The sequence below is a fragment of the Scyliorhinus canicula genome, chromosome 4 (assembly GCF_902713615.1).
Source record: "Scyliorhinus canicula chromosome 4, sScyCan1.1, whole genome shotgun sequence".
In the NCBI taxonomy this organism is placed as follows: Eukaryota; Metazoa; Chordata; class Chondrichthyes; order Carcharhiniformes; family Scyliorhinidae; genus Scyliorhinus; species Scyliorhinus canicula.
In genome coordinates this window covers 38,533,065-38,558,101 of record NC_052149.1, presented here as the reverse complement: position 1 = coordinate 38,558,101, position 25,037 = coordinate 38,533,065, and the positions used below count along the sequence as shown (strand labels likewise).

The window sequence follows — 25,037 nt, the reverse complement described above, 5'->3', positions numbered from 1 at the left end:
CGGAGGTGGAGGACAAATGTGAGCGGTGCCAGAGAGGCCCGGCCAACCACGCCCACATGTTCTGGTCTTGCCCCAGACTTGTGGAGTACTGGACAGCCTTCTTCGAGGCTATGTCCAAAGTGGTGGGGGTGAGGGTGGAGCCATGCCCGATAGTGGCGGTCTTCGGGGTTTCAGACCAGCCAGATCTATACCTGGGGAGGAGGGCGGACGCCCTTGCCTTTGCCTGCCTGATTGCCCGCCGTAGAATCCTGTTTGGCTGGCGGTCAGCAGCACCACCCAGAGCTGCAGACTGGCTGTCCGACCTCTCGGAATCTCTCCAAATGGAGAAAATCAAATTCGCCATCAGAGGGTCGGACGACGGCTTCCACAGAACGTGGGAGCCATTCATGCAACTGTTCCGGGACCTGTTTGTGGCCAACGTACATGAGGAAGAATAGTCGGGTGGCCAAGAACCAGGGGAAAATGGACGGGAATCGGGGCTCGGTATGGGGGTTTGATGGCAAGCCAAGGCCCAAAACCAAACTATAAATAAATGCCTATAAACATGTGCCTCGGCCATATTGGGGAATGTAAAATATGTATGCTGGCTAAAGGGGGCGGCCACAATTATTGTTATGAAGATGCTTACCTGTAAATATTCATGTTAAATTTGTGTTTTCCTTTTTTTTTTCTCTCTCTCTCTAATAACTTGTAATTTGTCATATATAAAATATGAAAACTCAATAAAAAAAATTTATAAAAAAGAAAAGGAGGTAGGCAGAAAGCAGGAAATTATAGGCCAGTGAGTTTAACTTCGGTAGTAGGGAAGATGCTGGAATCGATCATCAAGGAAGAAATAGCGAGGCATCTGGATAGAAATTGTCCCATTGGGCAGACGCAGCATGGGTTCATAAAGGGCAGGTCATGCCTAACTAATTTAGTGGAATTTTTTGAGGACATTACCAGTGCAGTAGATAACGGGGAGCCAATGGATGTGGTATATCTGGATTTCCAGAAAGCCTTTGACAAGGTGCCACACAAAAGGTTGCTGCATAAGATAAAGATGCATGGCATTAAGGGTAAAGTAGTAGCATGGATAGAGGATTGGTTAATTAATAGAAAGCAAAGAGTTGGGATTAATGGGTGTTTCTCTGGTTGGCAATCAGTAGCTAGTGGTGTCCCTCAGGGATCCGTGTTGGGCCCACAATTGTTCACAATTTACATAGATGATTTGGAGTTGGGGACCAAGGGCAATGTGTCCAAGTTTGCAGATGACACTAAGATGGTGGTAAAGCAAAAAGTGCAGAGGATACTGGAAGTCTGCAGAGCGATTTGGATAGGTTAAGTGAATGGGCTAGGGTCTGGCAGATGGAATACAATGTTGACAAATGTGAGGTTATCCATTTTGGTAGAAATAACAGCAAACGGGATTATTATTTAAACGATAAAATACTAAAGCATGCCGCTGTGCAGAGAGACTTGGGTGTGCTAGTGCATGAGTCACAGAAGGTTGGTTTACAGGTGCAACAGGTGATTAAGAAGGCAAATGGAATTTTGTCCTTCATTGCTAGAGGGACGGAGTTTAAGACTAGGGAGGTTATGTTGCAATTGTATACGGTGTTAGTGAGGCCACACCTGGAGTATTGTGTTCAGTTTTGGTCTCCTTACTTGAGAAAGGACGTACTGGCGCTGGAGGGTGTGCAGAGGAGATTCACTAGGTTAATCCCAGAGCTGAAGGGGTTGGATTATGAGGAGAGGTTGAGTAGACTGGGACTGTACTCGTTGGAATTTAGAAGGATGAGGGGGGATCTTATAGAAACATTGAAAACTATGAAGGGAATAGATAGGATAGATGCAGGCAGGTTGTTTCCACTGGCGGGTGAAAGCAGAACTAGGGGACATAGCCTCAAAATAAGGGGAAGTAGATTTAGGACTGAGTTTAGGAGGAACTTCTTCACCCAAAGAGTTGTGAATCTATGGAATTCCTTGCCCAGTGAAGCAGTTGAGGCTCCTTCATTACATGTTTTTAAGGTAAAGATAGATAGTTTTTTGAAGAATAAAGGGATTAAGGGTTATGGTGTTCGGGCCGGAAAGTGGAGCTGAGTCCACAAAAGATCAGCCATGATCTAATTGAATGGCTGAGCAGGCTCGAGGGGTCAGATGGCCTACTCCTGCTCCTAGTTCTTATGTTCTTTGGACTGTGGGACAAAACTGGAGTACCCGGAAGAAACCCACAGACACAGGGAGAGAGTGCAGACTCTGCACAGACATTGACCAAAGACGGGAATTGAACCTGGGACCCTGGAGTTGTGAAGCAACAGTGTTAACCACTGTGCTACCGTGCTGTTTTGGTGTACAGCTCGTTATGCACTTTTGTGAGTTGGTTACTGTTGACTGCTGGGGGGGGGGGGGGGGGGGGGAGGGGGGGGGGGGGAAAGAGGGAGAGAAATTGTCTCTATTTATTGTTGGGGTTGTTTTTGTAAAGTGAAAATGAAGAAACTATGGAGAATAAAAATATTTTAAATAACAATATGAAAAGGATGTTTCCCCTGGCGAGTGAGTCTAGAACCAGGGAAGGCCATTTAAAGACAGAGGTGAGGGGCATCTTTGGAATTCTCTAATCAAGGGGTGAGGGGCATCTTTGGAATTCTCTAATCAAGGGGGCTAGTTACGATCATTGAGCAAATTAAAAGGCAGAAAGCGATAAGGTTTATGGATACTAATGCCATCAAATGGATGTGTGGAAAAATGGCAGAGGTAGATGATCAGTTGTGATCTATTTGAGTGGTGGAGCAGGCTCAAAATGCTGAATGGCCGACTCCTGCCTTATTTCTTTTGTCCCACGAGAAGCTCCTAGCGTAGCAGAACTGGAGCTTTTTACTGAGGAATAGCGTCAAAAATCCACTCTTAGTCGAAAGGTTGTTTGTACACATGGGTGGACTGACCTTTGAAGATAGTTGCATCAACAGGGATAGTCTAATGTCTTCTAGCATGTGTGGAGTGGGTAGATGTATTTCACTGCTTAATATTCTTGACTTTCCTGATAAAACTTAACCCGTTAACCAGGCAATGGGCAAAAAAAAGAAACCGGGTGGATATTTCTGACTGAAGCACAAGAATTTATTTGCCAGTGTAAAACCAGAAGTCACATCTGTTGTAATCTTTAGCAGCACTAGCCCCAAGCCATTGGAGATCGCTGAAAGCCTATTAGTTTGGAATTAGTTGCCCGAGGACATTGGAGAGATCATAGTGATTTTGCAAAAGCTGTCCATCCATTGTAATTTTGAGAATTGAAGGGCTTTGCATGACCAGTGTGCATTCACAGCAAGTTTCTGACATTATCAAAAGTTAACTTTTGACATAGCTTGCCAAACAGAATTGTCCATGGACATGGCAGCATGAGAGAAAGTTAACCACTGACAGTGCTTTGCTGAATTAGATAAGCTGTAGCTCAGTATGCAGAAGGCCCTAATACCAGCACTTAAGCCAACACTGGGCACAGAATTGTCCATTTGTGAAGGTGGGCTAATTTTGCCACAGGATATTGAGCAAATGTGAGCAGAGAAAACACTGGCTGGAAGAAACAGTGGTCACTGCAGATGGTCGACAAGGGATTGGTCGAAACCCATAAAATCCAAAGCACAAGGAAACTTGCAAGGCATTATAGCCCACGTAGGGTTAGATGGAGCTCTGGTAAATATACAGGTCAACACAGTGCATCTGTTAGCACAATTCCAGAAATCACCACACCATCAAAAAGATGTCAGCATCAACTGAAGAAATTAGAAGTTAGAGGAGAGAAATCCCCCCCAAATGCGAAGTGTCGGTTCCAGTCATGTACAAGAACGAATGTGCAAAATTACCAAAAGAGTGATGGGTGAGAAAAACCAGCCTCGTTGGGGAGAAGCTGATTAGCAGAATTGGAGTGAGCTTTTTTTTTTTTGCATAGAAACAAAATTCATAAACGAAAGATGGCATGATTGTCATCATGTTCCCGGGGTGGTCCCAATCGCAGGTGAAGGGCCGAACAGCCACCATCAGCTTTTACATGGAGAATTGAGGCTGCTGCCACCTTTTAAATGCAGATAAAGATTTGGCTGCTTGTGCAGTCTTCCATGCAGAAGCAGCAGAATAGGTCACGTGAATTGACAAGAAGCACCACCCAAGGATATTCGGCACCAAAGAACGGAGCAGAGTTGCTTTGATTTTGCAGCTGCTGGCAATCAAGGCAAGTGAACTGTGAAGACCAATGAAGCAAGAAATGGTCAGATACTTAAATAGGCAGTTCACCTATTCGAGGATCTCACCACAGAATCTGGAGATGGTTGCCCAGGAGAGTTCAGGGCAGGGTAGAGCGGCAGGGCCTCAGGTTAACAACCCTGGAAAAAAAAAACTGAAGAAGCAGAAAGATGATTTCTTGAGGTCTGGTTTTATCAATTATGACAATGCAAATAAGGAGGCAAAGCCCATGTGTTATATGCAGAGAAGCACTGGCAAAATGAAAGAAGTTTCAGAATTTGAAAGAAGAGATGAGTGAAAATTTAATTTTGACATCAGGACTCCTGTAATACCACAATAAAAACCTGCCAAACACCCACGATGGTGTCAGCATTCTAGTGTACTATCTGCCAGGAATTTCCAGTGCGGAGTAAAATGCGTCTTTATTTTTGGAGTAAGAAGATTGGCATTTTTTCCCCCCACAATCAAAATGGATCATAAGCCAAGTCTCTTGTTCTCACTAACTGCAACCCAAATGCAGAGAGGAGCTCTGAATTTGTCTGCGTATCAGTATGACATTAAGTACAAATGACCAGAAGATTATTATAATACCAGTATGTTATCTAGATTGCCATCCCCTCAGGGGGTAGAGCCCAACAGGGAAGATGTACTTTTCCTGACTTGCCAGTCACAACAGATGACATTAGACGATAAAACTTGCAGGGACTTTGTATTGTATTGGCAAGGATGTAGATCTCATATGCGTGGCCAGTGGTACTGGATTTCAAAATCAGGCCATTTGTTTTTCATATAAATGTGCAAGAATGTGAGGAGTCAGAGTTGTAATTCCTTAACAAAATACTGATCACAGTTTCAAGGTGACCTTCATGATCAACACCTAGGAGGAATGAGCTTGACAAAGTCTAGGAAGAAGCTATCTTTGGCAGCAGGGAACATACTCTACATTGTTTCACTGTGTACAACTGTGTCTTCTATCTCAAGTAGTGGAAAGAAGTTACCGTTGGTTCCTTTACAACCATGGAAATGACCAGTTAGAGCGTGGCTACTGCTGTACATAGATTTGCAGAACTTGAAGGTCGCAATTCATTGAGACAGTCATTGGAAATGGATTGAGGGGCCGGCATGGTGATGCAGTGATTAGCACTGCTGCCTACGGCGCCAAGGACCCGGTTCAATCCCAGCCCCGGGTCACTGTCTGTGCGGACTTTGCACAGTCTCCTCGAGTCTGTGTGGGTTTCAACCCCACAACCCAAAGATGTACATGTTTGGCCACACCAAATTGCCTCTTAATTGGAAAAAAATAATTGGGTACTCTAAATTTAAAAAATAAAATAAAAAAATAGAAATGGATTGCGGGAGTTCAGACGAATTGAACTAGCGAAGTCATAGATGGTTTGCTACTTATGGGTTCCCAGAGGAAATGGTGTCCGACAACTAGAATTCCACCAAATAACCCTACTTTAAATGGAGAGACAGTACAAATTATTAAGCATGCTCATTTGTTGTTACTACAAGTTGAGCATCCCTTATCTGAAATCCTGAAAACAGAGATCTGCACTTGAATACGCTGCACATACGCAGGTCCCAACACGCACCACACGTGCAGTATATTCTGAAATCGGATACACACACCCAAGAATTTTGGATAAGGGATTTTCAACCTGTACCAGCAGAATGCCAGCTTGATTGTTTCGTAGAAGACTGCTTAGACCAAGGTTTTCATCGCCAAAGCCACATTTGGCAGTTAACAGAAGACAAATGAACCAAATGAAAAGTGGCATGATAAGGGTAAAGTTGAACCAGAAAAGTAAAATATCAACATAAGCAGCTGAAGTGATCACCAGAAGTTGTGAAAATCTGGTTCTCGCACATTGGTCAAAATGATTGGTCGTAAAAAGATAAGGTTTGTACATAGTCATAATATACACACCAGTATATCATGGTGCAGACACACACTGATTGACACACAGCAAGACCAATCAATGCACACAACACCGCAGCCAATCACCAGTTAGAGCACACTCACTATAAAGACAGAAGGCATCAGTTTTCCCGCTCATTCGGGATGCAGCATCTTAGAAGGACAGAGCTCACAGCTTGCAGCACAGATCTTCACCATGTACTGAGTGCATAGACTGGCTAGGATAGGCATAGGTCTTTAGTTTGATCTAACATAGTGTCGACCCACAGTGAAAGTATGTTCAACAGTTTCTAGCTTAATAAAATAGTGTTGTACTATTTCAAGTGTTGGTAGCCTGTATGTGTTACTGCTGAGGTAAACTCAGTCTCCACGGATCCAGAGTACCAAACATATCACATATAGATCATGTATTACCATCAGAGGTGAAGAGAGAATTGGGAAGAATTAAATGAGTCTGATGAATTGGATAGTAGGGTAAAGCGAATAGTTTAAAAAAAAATCTTTGTCACAAGTCGGCTTACATTAATATTGCAATGAAGCTACTTCTAGTCGCCACAATCTGGCACCTGTTTGGGTACACCGAGGAAGAATATCCAAATTACCTAACCGCACATCTTTCAGGATTTCTGGGAGGAAACTGGAGCACCCGGAGGAAACTAACGCAGCCACGAAGAGTAGTGCACTAATAGTTACTCAACACAAGTGGTGCCCGAAACTAGAGTTAGAGTCAGACAGGCATGTTTAATGAAGTAGAAAATTGAACTGAAGGTCAAAAATCAGTCTTTGTTGGATTAAAAACCTGTCCTCACACTCCGATCCTTCCCAAAGTTCTGAATGTTTGGGTCACAAAAGGTATCCTCCATGGGAAACCAGTGCTTAGCTGGATTGGGAAATAAATTAAAAAGAAACACATATGACAGTATGTCCCTTCATTAAGGTTAGAGGAGTGCAATAGCACTCGGTTGTGGCCATTTATCTATGTGTATATAGAATCAAACCAGAATAACCCAACTCCAGTTCGTACTTCACCGTATGGTCTCTTTTTTTTCTACAAAGAGAGAGTATTTGGAGAGTGGGGGGGCGGAATGCTTGACTGTTTCAATAGCAGACTGAAACTTTGGCCAGAGGTTGGTCTGCAACGCCAGCACAAATAGTCAAATGACAGACAACTTCCATTCTAATAACATTCCATTCTAATATCATAACAGGGATTCAAATCAAACAGCAAGAATTTGATATTTATTCAGAAAAAAATGGACCAGACTATCACAATCTTTCAATAGAATGCAGCTCAAAATACGCATTTCTAAGGGAAGATCCCCTTACCTCCTTGGCCTTACATAAGGTGTCTTCTAGCCACTCGGCTCTTACGGAAGATTTATCGGGAAACAATTCAGTTATACTTGCATCTTGTATCATCCCTGTGAATAAATAAACCAAGTGAATTAAAAAGAGCTACAGGGGAAAAGCTAAATACACCTCTTGTCCCAACATCAAATAAAAATGCCACCTCTCCCAATGGCATTCTCACATGTTCTTTGATTTATTTCTCAAGGTGCAGGTTATAAAAGGTGCCTTTAAGTATGCAATTGAAACGAGTGGGCTGTTTCTAAGATGCACACTGCAACATCATAAAAACATGAACTTATCCACAAATACACATTCGCTATGGGCAACAACAAATTGATGAATAGAACTGCTTGGCAGGACTTTTGCTACAGATGTGCAGTAAAATCTGGATCACAATTCAAAGGCAGATGTGAAGTACTCGTCCAACACCCTAGCAATGTCCTCTGGTTCCAAGCACAGATTGCCCCCTGACTATCCTCTGTCCCTGGAGTTCCAGAGTTGTCAACTAAAAACAATATTTCTTTTGAAAAGTGATAGATGTTTTCTATGTATAAAGACTTCAATCGAGCTGCAATCTATGAGGCTTTTAATCTTATTCCAATATATACATATGCAACTAAAACTCAAGTTTACATACATTTGGTAACAAATATTGATCGAATATCCTATTTCGGAGAGCTTTGCATCAGCAACACAACCCACAGGATACATAATATCTATATCTGCATCTGAATATCAGTGAATTTTTAACTAAAATTTGTCAATCTTGACATTGAAAGTTTACCATCTTCACTTGACATTCTAGAGAACTACTTACCAAGATTTCAAAAGCACTTTAGCTATTCCAAGGAGACACATTGAGCTTGCCTTTGCTAGATGATGGGTGAGAAATGCAGACCGACAACACAGCCCACATAATCTTCATGCCATCACAAGCAAGATATTGTGACATCATAAAACAGCTCAACTATCATTTCAGGTTAAAGTCCCCAAACAAATAGGATGTACAAGCTGCATCTCAGCAGGTGAAGTCTTCAAAACAAGTTTACCACTTCAGTGAAGCAACAATTAGGTTCTGGAATCAAGAGGTCAAAACTTTGAAAAGAATATTTATTTTTTAAATACATGGTATATTTACAGATGTACACATAAGAGAAACCAAAAAGAGATAACAAAAACACTACATAAAAAAGGGGTGGGAAAGTAAAATCTGGGGAGGTGTATGGCAACGGAAAGACAATTACGTTATACTTGTCATGGGGAGGGGAGGCCTTTTCGGTTTCTAAAAAAAGAAGAAATACTTACAGAATAAGTAAAACAAAACAGGGTGGGTGGGGTGCCTGGATAGCACCCCTGATGTTACTTGCTTGCTTCTTCTGGTCGATTTTCGCTGTTGTGTTTGCCTCTGCCGTCTTTCGTTCCTTCCTTACTCTCTATTGTCCTGAAGTGTTTATTGTGGTCGTTTCCCGTGCTCTCCTTCCAGTTTGCGTTCCTTCGTCTTGCCTCCCCTCTATAATTCTTTGCCCCTGTCCTTCCTTCTTCCCTGCCCCCCTTTCCCCCTCTCTGCAGCTCCCCTTTCTTTTCAGCTGTGTTTGACTACCCCTCTTGCACTGTTCCCCCCCCCCCCCCCCCCCCCCCCCACCATCTCGCTCTTTTCTCATGTCACTGCCACTGATTATTTTTTTTGCATGCTCGTTGGCCACAAACAGGTCCTGGAACAGTTGGGTGATGGTTCCCATGTTCTGAGGAAGCCATCTTCCGACTCCTGGATGGCAAATTTGATTTTCTCCATTTGGAGAAATTCCGATGCCGGTCTGTAGCTTTAGGTGACACTGCTGACCGTCTGCAGAGCAGGATTCTACAGTGGGCGATCAGGGAGGCAAGGCTGTCCACCCTCCTCCCCATGGAGAGATTTAGCTGGTCTGATACACTGAAGACTGCCACTTTCAGGCTTGGCTCCACCCTCATCCCCACCACTTTGGACATAGCCTTCTTTGCCTCGAAGAAGGCGGTTTCCTTTTTTGCCTCAAAGAAGGCTGTCTCAGGAGGTCAAAACTAACACTGGTTTTGGTTAAAAAAAAGACTCATTCTCTAGAACATTCAGCCTTGCTGTTACATGATCCAATTTCCCTCAGAAAAGCAGTGCACTGGGATAATAATACCTTATTGTCACAAGTACGCTTCAATGAAGTTACTGTGAAAAGCCCCACGGGTTTCCATGTTTCCAGTTTTAGGTACAATATTAGAAGAAACAAAGCTCACAACAATTCATTTGACTGCAACCCAAGCAGATTTAAAATTTAAAAAGATTAATTTAAGACTACCCAAGTCATTTTTTCCAATTATGGGGCAATTTTTAGTGTGGCCAATCCACCTACCCTGCACATCTTTGGATGGTGGGGGCGAAACCCAATCAAACACGGGGAGAATTTGTAAACTTCACACGGATAGTGACCCGAACCGGGGTTGAACCTGGGACCTTGGTGCCATGAGGCAGCAGTGCTAACCACTGTGCCACCGTGCTGCCCCCAAGCAGATTTTAATGATCATGACCGTATATCATTCCAAAAAGTTAGGAACACACACACACACTAATTGCTGCTGCAAGGAATGCCCAGTTGCTGCCCATGATAAATGCTGTGGAGGCATTTCAGAAATTTTAATGAAGTGTGACTTGGCATTCAGTGGCGAGTGTGGCAAAAACCCAGATAAGTGAGAAATTTAGATCATCGAACCAAAGTCAAGCCGTAAGATTCACTGATCTGAATTTCATGCGAGGTAGGAAGTATTGAGCCTGGAAGACATTGAGAAATGTAACCAGCAAACATAAACACAGTTCACACACAGGAGGTGCCAGGTCCAATTGGACAGGACAACCTAATAACACCTCAGGCTGCAGATACTGCCAGAGCACATGAAGCCATGAGCTAACAGATGAAGATGCTGATTACACAAACAACTAATCTTCAACGAAAAGGCAGCAAGGTGCATGGAGTGAAACGGCAATAAAAAAATATACACCATGGAGAAACAGAAGATGCTCAAAAGCTATGGATGTTAGGTTCATAGGTAGAAAAAAATGCTCTGTATGCAGGTCAAACTGCTGAGCTGTGGAAAGTCACTGGAAAAAGATGAGCAGAATAAAGAAAGATGATTAAACAAATTATCAGAGGCACAACAACAGAGAAAAGAAAAGCAAAATATCCATATCCTGGAAGATGAAGAGTTTGAGGACACAATAAACACAAGAATCATACAACTGCACAAAATGCATGGATGTGGCAGATCTTGGAGAATATAAATTTACACAGCCAGTCAGATCAGCGAGAAAGTGGGAAACAAAGTCCAAAACCACAAATCTGAAACTTTATACCAGCACAACATTCCATTACCCCAGTCACACTATACGAAGATCTTTCCTGAAAGCTTGAAAGAAAACAAGCATCCAAAGAATGATGCTTTGAGAGATGTAGCAACATGCTGATGGCATATGGTGGGACGGAGATTAAACAGCCAGCCATCACCAAAATCAGAGAGACACAAAGTAGAAATATTAACAGCAAACAGATGGCCCTGCTACCTAGAGTTCAGCAGTTGTGAACAGTTGTAGCTGATCGCAGTAAACCACGAGACATAGGAGGCATCACAAGGCCGAGTACACTCTTATGATTAAGTGATCAAAAAGCACTCTTTGATCTGAGGCAAGAAAGATCACACAAATATAAACAAGCCGAGTTAGATGCTTTGAAGACGGAGCATCTATAGCATTAACAAAAGGTATCAACATCAGCAACATGGATATAGTCAGTACAGCATGACAACTCACAGCAAATGAATACCAAATCCATGAGGTGAAGAGACAGCGTACCACCACTCAGGTGATACTTGTGAATACAAACTAGAAAAGACTCAAATGTTCAGTTTATTATAAAAGTTGATTTTTAATCTTCAATTTAATATAAAAATGTTAATGACTGGGTGATGAGCCATCAATTGCACGAGAGACGAGTTGCTTTACAAAAGTTAAGCTTTAATAAGCTAGAACTTAGCCCTGCGGTTGTCTACAATAAAATGGACGACCGCCAGGCGCTTCGACTATTTAATACTTCGGTAAGAAGGCGTGGTTAACTCAGCCTCTCAACCAATCGGAGAGCAGTCATATGACTAGTCTCAACCAATCGGTCGGGAGGCACATGACCGACCAGGACCAATGGTAAGCCGGTGTTCTGCACCAATGGCAGGCAGCTATGCAAATCATATCACCACATTTACCCCTTGCGGAGAAAGAAGCCGGGGGGGATCAACGATAGCCGGGGCGGGGGCGGGCAGAGAGAACTGGTGATATGAGTAGCAGCCGGGAGGACAAAAATTTTCTCTCCTTTATTTTATTAAATTTGGCGGCTTTCCACTGGCCCAGACAATAAGCAATATTACACAAAGTCCCAACAAAGTCCATGGAGCTGTTGAAATTTAGATCGATTCGATCAGTCTTTTTGTGGCCCGTGACGTTCTGGCAGACCACCGCAGTGGAGGAGGTGACGTCGGTTCAGCCGATGGTGGTGGTTCCGCTGACGTCCTGGAGTGATGGTCCTTGAATAGTCTCCGTCACCCGAGCTGGCTGTGGAGACGCCATGGATGGGGAAGGGGTGACCCGAGTGGGGCGCTGGGAGGAAAAAAACAAAGGAGGGGGGGGGGGGGGGGGGGGGGAAGAAAGGCCGCACGCCGGCGGGTGCCAGGTCCTGCCGACCGTCGGGGTACTCCACGTACTCATACTGTGGGTTAGCGTGGAGTAACTGGACTTGTTCCACCAACGGGTCGGACTTGTGCACCCGTACATGCTTCCGGAGCAAGATGGGTCTGGGGGTGACCAGCCACGTCGGGAGGGGGGATCCGGAGGACGACTTCCTGGGGAAAACAAGACGACGTTCATGAGGTGTCTGATTTGTTGCGGTACAGAGGAGTGAGCGGATAGAATGTAGGGCATCGGGGATAACCTCTTGCCATCGGGAAATAGGGAGATCTCTGGACCAGAGGGCCAGTAGAATGGTCTTCCAGATGGTACCATTCTCCCGCTCGACCTGTCCGTTACCCCGGGGGTTATAGCTGGTCGTCCTGCTAGAGGCAATGCCCCTGTTGAGCAAGAATTGACGCAGCTCGTCGCTCATAAAGGAGGACCCACGATAGCTGTGTATGTATGCGGGGTAGCCGAACAGGGAGAAGATTGAGAGGAGAGCCTTAATGACGGCCGATGTGGTCATGTCGGGGCAGGGAATGGCGAAGGGGAAGTGGGAGAATTCGTCAATTACCACCAGGAAGTAAATGTTGCGGTTGTTAGAGGGAAGGGGCCCTTGAAGTCAATGCTGAGACGTTCGAAGGGGCGGGATGCTTTGATCAGGTGTGCGCGCTCGGGGCGGTAGAAGTGCGGTTTGCACTCGGCGCAGATGTGGCAGTCACGGGTTACTGTGCTGACTTCCGCGATGGAGAAAGGCAGGTTGCGGGCCTTAATGAAATGGTAGAGGCGGGTCACTCCTGGATGGCAGAGGTCCGCGTGGAGGGAGCGGAGGCGGTCTATCTGCACGCTGGCACAGGTACCGCGGGACAGGGCATCAGGAGGCTCATTGAGCTTCCCAGGACGATACAAGATCTCATAGTTGTACGTGGACAACTCGATCCGCCACCGTAAGATCTTGTCATTCTTGATCTTGCCCCTTTGTGCATTATCAAACATGAAGGCTACTGACCGTTGGTCTGTGAGGAGGGTCAACCTCCTGCCGGCCAAATAGTGCCTCCAATGTCGCACCGCTTCGACTATGGCCTGGGCTTCCTTTTCCACAGAGGGGTGGCGGAGTTCGGAAGCCTGGAGAAGAAGGCCACGGGTCTGCCCGCTTGGTTCAGGGTGGCCGCCAGAGCAACTTCTGATGCGTCGCTCTTGACCTGGAAGGGGAGGGACTAGTCGATGGCGCCCATCGTGGCCTTTGCGATGTCCGCTTTGATGCGGCTAAAGGCCTGGCAGGCCTCTGTCGACGGCGGGAAGGTCGTGGTTTGAATGAGGGGACGGGCCTTGTCAGCGTAGTTGGGAACCCATTGGGCGTAGTATGCGAAGAAACCCAGGCAGCGTTTGAGGGATTTAAGGGTATTGGGGAGAGGGAGTTCCATTAGGGGGCGTTTGGGGTCGGGGCCGATCACTCCTTTACGCACTACGTAGCCAAGGATGGCTAGACGGTCAGTGCTAAACACGCACTTATCCTTATTGTATGCGAGGTTAAGGAGTTTTGCGGTTTGGAGGAATTTCTGGAGGTTGGCGTCATGGTCCTGCTGATCGTGGCCACAGATGGTGACATTATCAAGATACGGGAAGGTAGCCCGTAATCCGTACTTGTCGACCATTCGGTCCATCACCCGTTGGAAGACCGAGACCCCATTTGTGACACCAAATGGAACCCTAAGGAAGAAGTGGTAGAGGCGCCCATCTGCCTCAAACGCAGTGTATTTGCGGTCACTCGCGCGGAGGGGGAGCTGGTGGTAAGCGGACTTAAGGTCCACAGTGGAGAAGACCTTGTATTTCGCGATATCGTTTACCATGGCGGAAATACGGGGGAAGAGGATACGCGTCCAGTTGCGTAAACCGGTTGATGGTCTGACTATAGTCAATGACCATCCGGTTTTTCTCCCCAGTCCGGACCACCAGGACTTGGGCTCGCCAGGGACTCTTGCTGGCCTCGATGACCCCTTCCGTCAGCAGCCTCTGGACCTCGGACCTGATGAAGGACCGGTCCTGGGCGCTGTACCGTCTGCTCCGTGTCGCGACGGGTTTGCAATCGGGGGCGAGATTAGCAAATAAGGAGGGGGGGTCCACTTTGAGGGACGCAAGGCTGCAGACAGTGAAGGTGGGTATAGGGCCGCCGAATTGGAAGGTCAAGCTCTGCAGGTTGCATTGGAAGTCCAGTCCTAGGAGTGCAGGTGCACAAAGGTCAGGGAGGACAAGGAGTTTATAATTTTTAAAAACCTTCCCTTGGACCGTGAGGTCTGCGATGCAGCACCCGGTGATGTGGATGGAGTGCGAACCGGAGGCTAACCCGATTGTGTTTTACAGGATGGACAGGGAGCGCGCAGCGTCTTACCGTGGCAGGGTGAACAAAGCTTTCCGTGCTCCCGGAGTTCAGCAGGCAGCCCGTCTCGTGGCTGTTGAGGTAGATGAGCGTCGTCGTTTTGGCGAGCGTGCGTGGACGTGACTGGTCGAGCTGAATGGCTGCGAGCCGTGGAGAAAATCCGTATTCGTCTTCGTCGTCCGAGCAGATGCTGGAAGAACCTTGCGTGCCAGTCCCGGAAGGTGGTGCCCCCCAGGATCCGCACGTGGAGTCGGGATCCCAAGATGGCGGCGCCCAGGACCTGCACGTGGAGTCGGGGCCCCAAGATGGCGGCGCCCAGGACCCGCACGTGGAGTCGGGTCCCAAGATGGCGGCACCCAGGACCCGCACGTGGAGTCGGCGCCCAAAGATGGCGCCGTCCGTCGGGCCCTCGTGGTTGCTGGGGGTGGGGTTAGCGGTGCCGGCTGGCCGATTGGAGCGGCTGAGCGCGGGGGCAGCAAGGCGCGCAGGCCAGGCGAGGCGAGCTGAGAGGAGCGCGGTGCGCAGGAGGGGCCCCCGGAGGAGAGAGAGAGGCGCGGGGGCCCGGGGGAGAGAGTTGCGCGGCGTCTAGGAGGGGACCGGGAGGGCCCAGAGGGGAGAGAGAGGCACGCAGGTCGGGCGCAGGGGGGGAAAGAAAGAGAGTTGTGCGGCATCTAGGAGGTGACCGTGAGGGCCCAGAGGAGAGAGAGAGGCGCGCAGGCCGGGCGCAGGGGCGGGGAGAAACAGTTGTGCGGCGCTCAGGAGGGGACCCGGAGGAGAGAGTGAGGCGCACAGGCCGGGCGCACGGTACCCGGGGGGGGGGGGGAAAGAGTGTTGTGTGGCGTCCAGAGGAACCGCTGCGACCGTTTTGGCCTGGCAGACAGTGGAGAAGTGGCCTTTCTTCCCGCAGCTCTTACAGAGTGCGGAGCGGGCTGTGCAGCGCAGGCGAGGGTGTTTTGCGAACCCTCAAAAAGTAGCAGCGGGGCCCCGTGGACTTGTTGGGGCGTCCCGCGGCGCAGGCCTGAGGGAGGTCGGGAGCGGCGGATGGCGGTGGGGAAGCGTGCCAGGAGGCCCAGGATGGTGCCGCGCCGCTGGGGACATAGGCGCGGGCGTTTTGATCGGCGACCTCCAGGGAGGTGGAGAGAGTCCGTGCCTCAGTTAAGCTGAGGTCGTCTCTCTCCAGCATCCGCTGGCGGATAGCGGGGGACTGCATCCCAGCCACGTAAGCGTCTCTGATCAGTAGTTCCATGTGCTCCGTAGCTGAAACTGCGAGGCAGGAGCAATTCCTCCCCAGGATAGCGAGGGCCTGGTAAAATTGGTTTAGTGACTCACCAGTGAGCTGTTGTCTGGTGGCCAGCAGATGTCGGGCGAATACCCTGTTGACTGGTTTAAGGAATTGTCCATTCAGCTTTAGTATGGCTGCATCGTAATCTTTCTCCTCCTTGATTATCGCATAGGCTTCGATACCCACGCTGGAGTGGAGGATGTGCAGCTTCTGTGCCATGGTGGGGGGCTGGTTGCAGATTCCAGGTATCCTTCGAGACATGTCAGCCAATGTTGAAAAAGTTCTGCAGAGTTCGGAGTTTGCGGGCTGTTGCGGAGGCATTCGGGCTTGATCCGGAACTCCATCTTCAAAAATCTAGCTTATTAAATTGATGAGCCATCAATTGCACGAGAGACGAGTTGCTTTACAAAAGTTAGGCTTTAATAAGCTAGAACTTAGCCCTGCGGTTGTCTACAATAAAATGGACGACCGCCGGGCGCTTCGACTATTTAATACTTCGGTAAGAAGGCGTGGTTAACTCAGCCTCAACCAATCGGAGAGCAGTCATATGACTAGTCTCAACCAATCGGTCGGGAGGCACATGACCGACCAGGACCAATGGTAAGCCGGTGTTCTGCACCAATGGCAGGCAGCTATGCAAATCATATCACCACATTCACCCCTTGCGGAGAAAGAAGCCGGGGGGATCAACGAGAGCCGGGGCAGGTGAGGGCAGAGAGAACTGGTGATATGAGTAGCAGCCGGGAGGACAAAAATTTTCTCTCCTTTATTTTATTAAATTTGGCGGCTTTCCACTGGCCCAGACAGACAATAAGCAATATTACACAAAGTCCCAACAAAGTCCATGGAGCTGTTGAAATTTAGATCGATTCGATCAGTCTTTTTGTGGCCCGTGACGTTCTGGCAGACCACCACAGTGGAGGAGGTGACGTCGGTTCAGCCGATGGTGGTGGTTCCGCTGACGTCCTGGAGACACTGGGACAGTTATACCGATCAATGTTCAAACTACACCAACAGTAGGTGAATAACGAGAGATAAGTCACTCTTGATAAATGGGGAAAACACAGTATCGGCAAGGACCACTCCTCAAATCACAGATTGTTGCTCATGCTCACTGCTCCAGTCACAGGTCCTCACACAAGGTGCTTCAAGAACTGCCATACTGTCTAGAACCTGGACCAATGCACCCTTATGATGAAAAAGTGGAAGATGATTAATTCCATTAAGGTCAATTTGTAAATGCATGTCCATACTTCTCTGAATATGACATAGCCAAAGATAAAAGTTAATGAATCCAAGATGTTGGATGACTGAAAGAGACCTCCAAACTGGTTGCACTTTTTTAAAAAACTCAACTCAAACGTTTAAAAAAATATATTTTTATTAGAGGCATTTTCAAATATAACAGAAAGAAAACAGCAACATCAATACTCGGAAACAGTAACCTCATCCCAACAATCCTCCCCCCCCCCCCCGCCCATCCTCTCATCCTAGCCCAGTCCCTTCACCCAACCCCCCTCCCACTGCTTTACTACTCCTTAAAGGCAATGGCCTCCACTTCAAGAGGAACCCCTCTTCCGCACCTCTAACAGCAAACTTTATTTTTGTGAGGTGCAGCAACTCCGTCAGATTGCTCACCCAAACACCTGCTTTAGGTGGCTCAGCGTCTCGTCATTCAAGCAATATCTGCCCCAGGGCTATCAGGGAGGCAAAGGCCAACACAACAGCCTCTCCCCCACTGCACTCCCCAGATTATCTGCAACTCCAAATATTGCCACCCACGGGCTTGGAGCCAGCTTTACCCCTGGAAACTGAAGACATTTTTTGTTTTCAAAAACCCACCAGCTTCGGACATGCCCAGAACATGTCAACATGCCGGTCCCCCTGCACACCTCTCACATATATCCTTTGCTCTGGGAAAGAGCCAAGTCATCCAAGACACCATCATGTGCACCCTATGCACTTTAAACTAGACGCTCAGTCTCACACATGACTAGGATGAGTTTACCCTTCGCAGAGCTCCATACCCCAACTTCAACAACCCTCCTAGCTCCTCTTCAGACTTCTGTCTTACCTCCTCCACTGAAGATTGCCCTCTTTCCACCCCCCCCCCCCCCCCCATTAGCTCCCCAATATATGTTCGAAACATTACTCTTCCCATCTCGTCCTCCGACAGAACTTTTGTAGCGTCAGGGGTGGCAACTCCGGGAATGAGGCCACCTCCTTTCTCAAAAAATTGCAGCTAGTGAAACCCATTGCCCTTTGGCAACTGGTGCTTCACCTCCAACTCCCAAACCTCCCCCCTATAAACAGATCCCTGGAGATATTCTATTCCCACCTGCTCCCACACCCTGAATTTAGAGTCCAGTCCATCCTGGACAAACCTTCACTTGCCACAAATCAGTGCCCATATTGACATGCCTTCTAGTGGTTCCACACCCTCAACACTGATACCACTACAGGGCTCATGGAGCACCTGGCTAAGGCAGCAATACCGCCCTCAACCGCGACCCTCTACATGTGGCCTCCTCCATGAATGGATGGTCCCCACACCATCCTCTCCTCCACCGCCCACTTCTGAAATGTTGCAACGTTTGTTGACCAGAAATAGTTCTGCAAGTTCAATGACGCTAATGCCCCCTCCATCTATCTCTCTCCCTCCCAAGTACATCCTTCTAGTCAGAGGTCACCTAATCCACCGACACTCAGATAATTTTATTAACCTTTCTGACCGGGATTTGGGCGAAGACTGGGAAGTTCCAGAAGATGAATAAAAATGTTGACAACACAGTCATCTTTACTTTTGGACACTCCTAGCTAACGACAACACATCCCAACTCTTAAAAATCATCCTTTATTCCCTCCACCACATTCGCCAAATTTAACCTGTGCAGCTGGGTCCAGCTCTGCTCCATCTGTATTCCCAGCCATCAAAAGCTCACCCCCACCATTTGAAAGGGCAACCATGGCCCCACACATTGATCAGAAATACCTCACCCACCGCCATGTTGACTTTATCCCCCAAAAACAAACTAAACACCCCCAATATCCAATCAAACCTCTCCACTGGGTTTGAAATATACAGCAGGAAGATTGTCTGCATGCAGGGAGGCTCGATGCTCCATCCCCACCCCCTACCCCTCCCTGTAATAACCCTCTGTGGTGATAGGCCTGCAGGCAATATCAGACAGATGGTATGAGACCTCCAACCAGCAGGTGGTGGTGCAGACACACCATGTGGTTTCAAGACCGTAGTCATGTGACCAAGGACTCCCGTATAAGTAGAGACACATCCGGCCATCACCAGATGGTTTTAGGAAATGGTAGCAAGTTAACAGTTGTGCTTGGTGTAGTTCCAGAGGAGTACAAAGAAACTCCATGATAATTTGCTCTGTAACAGATCGCTACCTTCCCACGTGATTCAATAAAGATCCTGGTTTGAATCAAGGTGTTTGGTAGAGTCCTTTTTGCAAGGTATAGAAGACCAAACACAACATCCCCCACTCCCCCAAAGTCCTAAGTGCCATAGTCAAATGCTCAATCGCTAAAGTGAAGAGCAGTGGGGAGAGCGGACTCCCCTGTCTCATCCCCCAGTGTAACCTAAAATACCCGAAACTAAAGTTATTAGTCCTGCCACTTGCCTTGAGCAGCAACCTAACCCAATCTACAAATCCTTGTCCAAACCCAAACCATCCCAGCACCTCGAATAGATACGCCACTTGACCCGGTCAAACACCTTTTCCCCATCCACTGACACTATTACCTCCGTTTCCTAGCCTCCCGGGGGGATCATTATCACATTTAGTAACCTCCAGACATTAGCCAACAATTCACAAACTCAGTCTGGCCCTCCCCAATCACTCTGGGCACACAGTCATCTATATGCATTGCCAGCAGCTTCGTCAATACTTTTGAATCCACATTCAACAGTGATATTGCGCGGTTACGATCCACATTGCTCCGGGACCTGGTCCCTTTTAAAAAAAAAAAATGAACAAAATGGAAGCCTGAGACAACGTGGATGGAAGCTTTCCCTTCCGCACTAATTCATTATACATCTCAGATATTAAGGGGCCCAATTCCAAACCAAACTGCTGATAAAACTTTGCCGGGAACCTGTCTGGGCCCGGGGCCTTCCCCGACTGCATTGACTCCACACACCTCATTACCTTCCTCAGCCCAATCGGAGTATCAAGCCTTGCAACTTTCCCTCCTCACCCATTGGAATTCCAATCCATCCAGAAACTGCCTCATACCCTCATCCCTCGCTGGGGGCTCCGACCTGTACAATTTCCAATAAAAAGCCTCAAATACCGTACTCATCTCCCCCGGCTCAGTGACCACTTTGCCTCCAAGGACTCGAAACATTAACCGTGCTTTTTCTCAGTACGGATTGTCTTCTGGATGTTGTTTGGGAAGTTATTAAGGATTACTTAGTGTTGTATTCTTTGGGGGTTGCATTTGAATTAATGGTTGCTAAGATGTCCACTGTATGTTTTAAAAAGGTTAACTTGAGTTCATAGAATAAACATTGTTTTGCTTTAAAAAAATACTTTTCCATTTCTGCTGTACCACACCTGTAGAGTGGGCCATGTGCTCCCCATACGACAATCTATTAAAAGTTGTGGGTCAGGTGAATTCCATGATACACTTTGGGGTTCTCTAAACCCTGGCCCATAACAAAGCTTAAAAAAATAACTCAACCGTCACTTCTATTTACCTGGCCATCTCTTATCCACACTGCCGTGTCAACTTTCAATCACCAAAATTATTAGCCCAAATCAAGATCCAACCCTTTCAAGTTGAAGGCAACTCAGATGTTAACTGTGTGAAACATTATCCCATGTGATTAATTTCAACATTCCACATGCCGTGTCCAATAAGAAGGATGCAATTGCTTTGGAGGAGGTTCAAAGATTTAGGAGGATTTCGCCTGGACTGGAAAATGCAGCTATGATGAAAGACTGAATAGGCTGGGGGTGTTTGCCTTGAAAAAGAAGCTGAAGAGATGTAGTTGAGATGTACAAAATTGTGGGGGCCAGGAAAGAGTGGATGGGTAGGACTTTTTTACATTACCAAAGAGGTGAGCGACTGTGTGGGGGGGGGGGGGGGGGGGTCGTAGATTTAAAATGATTGGCAGAAAGATTAGAAGGGAGATGAAGGAAATATTTTTTCACCTGGAGGGTGGTAGCGGTCTTCAATTCACTGCCTGACAGGACAGTAGAGGAAGAATCCCTCAACTCATCTAAAAAGGTGTCTGAATATGCACCTCAAATGCTGTAACCTGAAGGCCACGGATTAAATGTTGAAAGTGGGATTAGGCTGGGGGGGGGGGGGGGGGGGGGGGGGGGGCGCTCCTTTTTAGCCAGTGCAAATACAATGGGCCGAGTGGTTTCTTTCTATGCAATCACTAAGATCCCATGAAAGCTTATTCCTCTCCCAGACAAGGGCTAAATTAAAGAAAACATTTTTAAAGAGGCTACAAAGGGACAAGAGGTTAAGTGACTGGATAAAATCTGGCACATGTGTAATTGTCGATTTTGGCAGGAAGAATAAAAAATTCATACAATTCAAATGTGGAGAGATCGCAAAGCTCTGAGATGCAGAGGGATTTGGGTGTCCTAATGCATTAAGTACAAAAGCCTAGTGGCAAATAATTAGAAAAGCCAATAGAAATATAATTAATTGCGAGAACGGATTACAAAAGCAAGGAGGTTATGCTTCTGTTGTAAAGAGCATTGGTGAGACCACATCTGGAGCATTGAGTACAGTATTGGTCACCTTATTTAAAGGAACAATGTAAATGCATTAGAAGCAGTTCAGAGAAGGTTTACCATACTAATACCAGGAGCAGGTGGAGTGTCTTGCAAGAAAAGGTTGGAGAGGTTAGGTTTGTACCCAGAGTTTAGAATAGTAAAGGGTGCCTTGATTGAAACCTTTTAGGGTCCTGGAGGGTGGATGTGGACTGGATGTTGCCTCTTTCTGGAGAATGTAGAAATAGGGGTCACCATTTAAGAATAAGTGGTCGTCGAGTTTAAGAGAATTTCTTTTCTAAGGGCTGTGATTCTCTGGAACTCTTCCTCAAAAGGCAGTGGAAGCAGAGTCTTCGAATATTTTCAAGACAGAACTAGGTAGATTGTTGATTAACAAGGGGTGGAAGGTTAGAACATAGAACAGTACAGCACAGAACAGGCCCTTCGGCCTTCAATGTTGTGCCGAGCAATGATCACCCTACTCAAACCCACGTATCCACCCTATACCCGTAACCCAACAACCCCCCCCCCCCCTTAACCTTACTTTTTAGGACACTACGGGCAATTTAGCATGGCCAATCCACCTAACCTGCACATCTTTGGACTGTGGGAGGAAACCGGAGCACCCGGAGGAAACCCACGCACACACAGGGAGGACGTGCAGACTCCGCAGACAGTGACCCACCCAGAATCGAACATGGGACCCTGGAGCTGTGAAGCATTTATGCTAACCACCATGCTACCGTGCTCGTTATCGGGGATAGGCAGAATTGTGGGATTGAGGTTACAATCAGATCAGCCATGATATACAGGTTTGTTCCAGGGGCACTCGACTGAGGTTTCATTTTTTTTTTTTTTTTTTATAAATTTAGATTACCCAATTATTTTTTCCAATTAAGGGGCAATTTAGCGTGGCCAATCCACCTACTCTGCACATTTTTGGGTTGTGGGGGCGAAACCCACGCAGACACGGGGAGAATGTGCAAACTCCACACGGACAGTCGACTGGGGTTTCATGATTGGCAGTGAATAAGAGGTTCAGGGATTTATTTGTGGAGGCAGCTTCCCGAGCTTGGAAGGACTGGTAGAGGAGTACAAGTTGCCCAGCGGAAACAGGGTCCGATACTTACAGGTGCAGAATTATGTGAGAAAACAGGTGCCGTCCTTTCCTGAACTGCCACCCCTGGGGTTGCAGGACAAGGTGCTGTCGGAAACAGAGGTTGGAGAGGGCAGGGTGTCAGAGATATATAAAGGAATTGATGGACTGGGAGGATGCCCCATAGCACACATGACAATGGGTAGAACAAGTAGGTTCTTTGAGGGGGTGGAGGATAGGTGTGGGCAGTGTGCAGGGGGGCCCACAAATCATGTTCACATGTTTTGTGCTTGCCAACAGGAGGGATTTTGGCAGGGGTTCGCTGACATGATGTCAGAGGTACTGAGGGTGGCTCTGAGTCCAGAATTGGCAGTGCTTGGCATGTCCAGGACAGTTAAGAGGCAGAGAGGATGAAGGGGGGGGGGAGAAATGTTGGTTACTTATTAAGCCACAATTGATCTCCTGTTTATTATCTTTTGATTATAGTTTTGGTTGTGATTGATATTTATTTATAAATGCCTTTATAAAATATTTTTTAAAAAAAGATCAACCATCATATTATCGAATGGCAACATGATACCAAGATGCAGGAATTCCAAATACATCTGAAAAAAAGTAGCCCATTTACACACCAAAATAATTAATTGCATTTACAACACGGTTTTCACCACCAAAAGTCTCAAAAGTGCTTCACAACTGATGGAAGCGTGGTCAGTGTTGCAATGTAGGAAATAACCTATGCTAGGCATTTTGCTTTTATCGCCAGTATTTTCCGGAGTATCTTCTAGTTAACACTAATCTAATTTACTTTATCGGATTTTAATGAATTCAATGGTCAAGTATCACGGGGGAGAGAGGGGAAAACAAGTTTTCCAGCTATCATCATCAGCCACACGTTATTCTGGACACGCAGATTCAAACCGGCCGTGAGTCAATCAGTGGGCAACCGCTGCCCAATCGCCTGCCGGCATCGACGTCACAATGCACTAGGTATCCAATCAGCGCCGGGCTTTCAGATTCGGGCGTGACTCAGTTCAGTGACGTCCGCAACGCGCGGGCAATTCAAAAAAAAACCCACGACTTCAGCGCGCATGTGCGCTGTAACATCCTCCACACCGCTTTTTAAAGAAATAAATACATCAATTACTTTTTCCGCACCCCGCCAAAAATGAGAAACAGTTCCCACCCCCACCAGCAAAGCACCATTCTGATATAGTAACGAAGGACGGTCAACTCAGCTTAAAAACGAACAGTCCGTTTAGCTTTGCAATGGTCATATTCCTTCGGTTGAAAATAAGCTGATTCCTTACCATTGCTACGTTGAATTTTAACAATCAGCCCCACTTTCAGTCTCCCGAACTGTTGCGCCATTCTTTCGCAATGACCGAGTTAAACTCGCACAAACCAGTCGGCAGCAGCGAGCAGCCAAACTGAACAAACTTTCAAAACAGCGCGCGGCGAGCCAAAGAGACGGAGCATGCGTGACAGTGCCGTCATTAAACCCGCCCATCTTAATGGGAACCCCATAAAGGCATATTTAAAGGGGAGGGTGCAATGCTCGGCAGTTTTGCAGAAGGTGCACTTCTGTTCCCGTGAGGTGTGTCTGAAGCCGGTGCGGTCCCTTTAAGAGCGCTCTTTATAGCAAATACTGACCCCCCCTGAGAGGAGACCTTGGCATCATTCTGTATTTGTGGAGTTGCTGAGGTCAAGGTGAAGGTTAACATTGTAAAAAGCATGCAGTGGAATACATTATGTTTGAAATGCACTTTTACAATTTTATGCAAGAATGAATTAATTATGTTTCATAGAATTTACAGTGCAGAAGGAGGCCATTCGGCCCATCGAGTCTGCACCAGCTCTTGCAAAGAGCACCCGACCCCCTACCCAAGGTCAACACCTCCACCCTATCCCCATAACTCAGTAACCCCACCCAACACTAAGGGCAATTTTGGACACTAAGGGCAATTTTATCATGGCCAATCCACCTAACCCGCACATCTTTGGACTGTGGGAGGAAACCGGAGCACCCGGAGGAAACCCACGCACACACAGGGAGGATGTGCAGACAGTGACCCAAGCCGGAATCGAACCTGGGACCCTGGAGCTGTGAAGCAATTGTGCTATCCACAATGCTACTGTGTGGCCCAAAATGTAATTGATTAATTAAAGAAGAATTTGTATTTATAATGAATTTTCTATTTTGATTTTTATTTTGCCCCAGACTGAATTTGTGCCACAGAAGGCGGGAAATGGGAGCTGAGTTCTCATTTAGAAAACCCATGGCAGCCATCACTGTGGATGCTGATGC

The 25,037-nt window shown here is 47.0% G+C and overlaps 1 protein-coding gene across 3 annotated transcripts in view; it reads right to left on the bottom strand.

Moving 5' to 3' along the window:
• kif2c (kinesin family member 2C) overlaps positions 1-24,216 on the bottom strand; it is a 97,578-nt gene extending 73,362 nt beyond the window's left edge. For all 3 annotated transcript variants that reach the window (XM_038794068.1, XM_038794070.1, XM_038794069.1), the window contains exons 1-2: positions 24,040-24,216; positions 7,466-7,560 (exon numbers count right to left, since the gene is read on the bottom strand). In XM_038794068.1, coding sequence (XP_038649996.1) covers positions 7,466-7,560; positions 24,040-24,100 — 156 coding nt within the window. In that variant the 5' untranslated portion in view covers positions 24,101-24,216. The remainder of the gene's footprint in view (positions 1-7,465; positions 7,561-24,039) is intronic.
• Between the last annotated feature and the right edge of the window lie 821 nt (positions 24,217-25,037).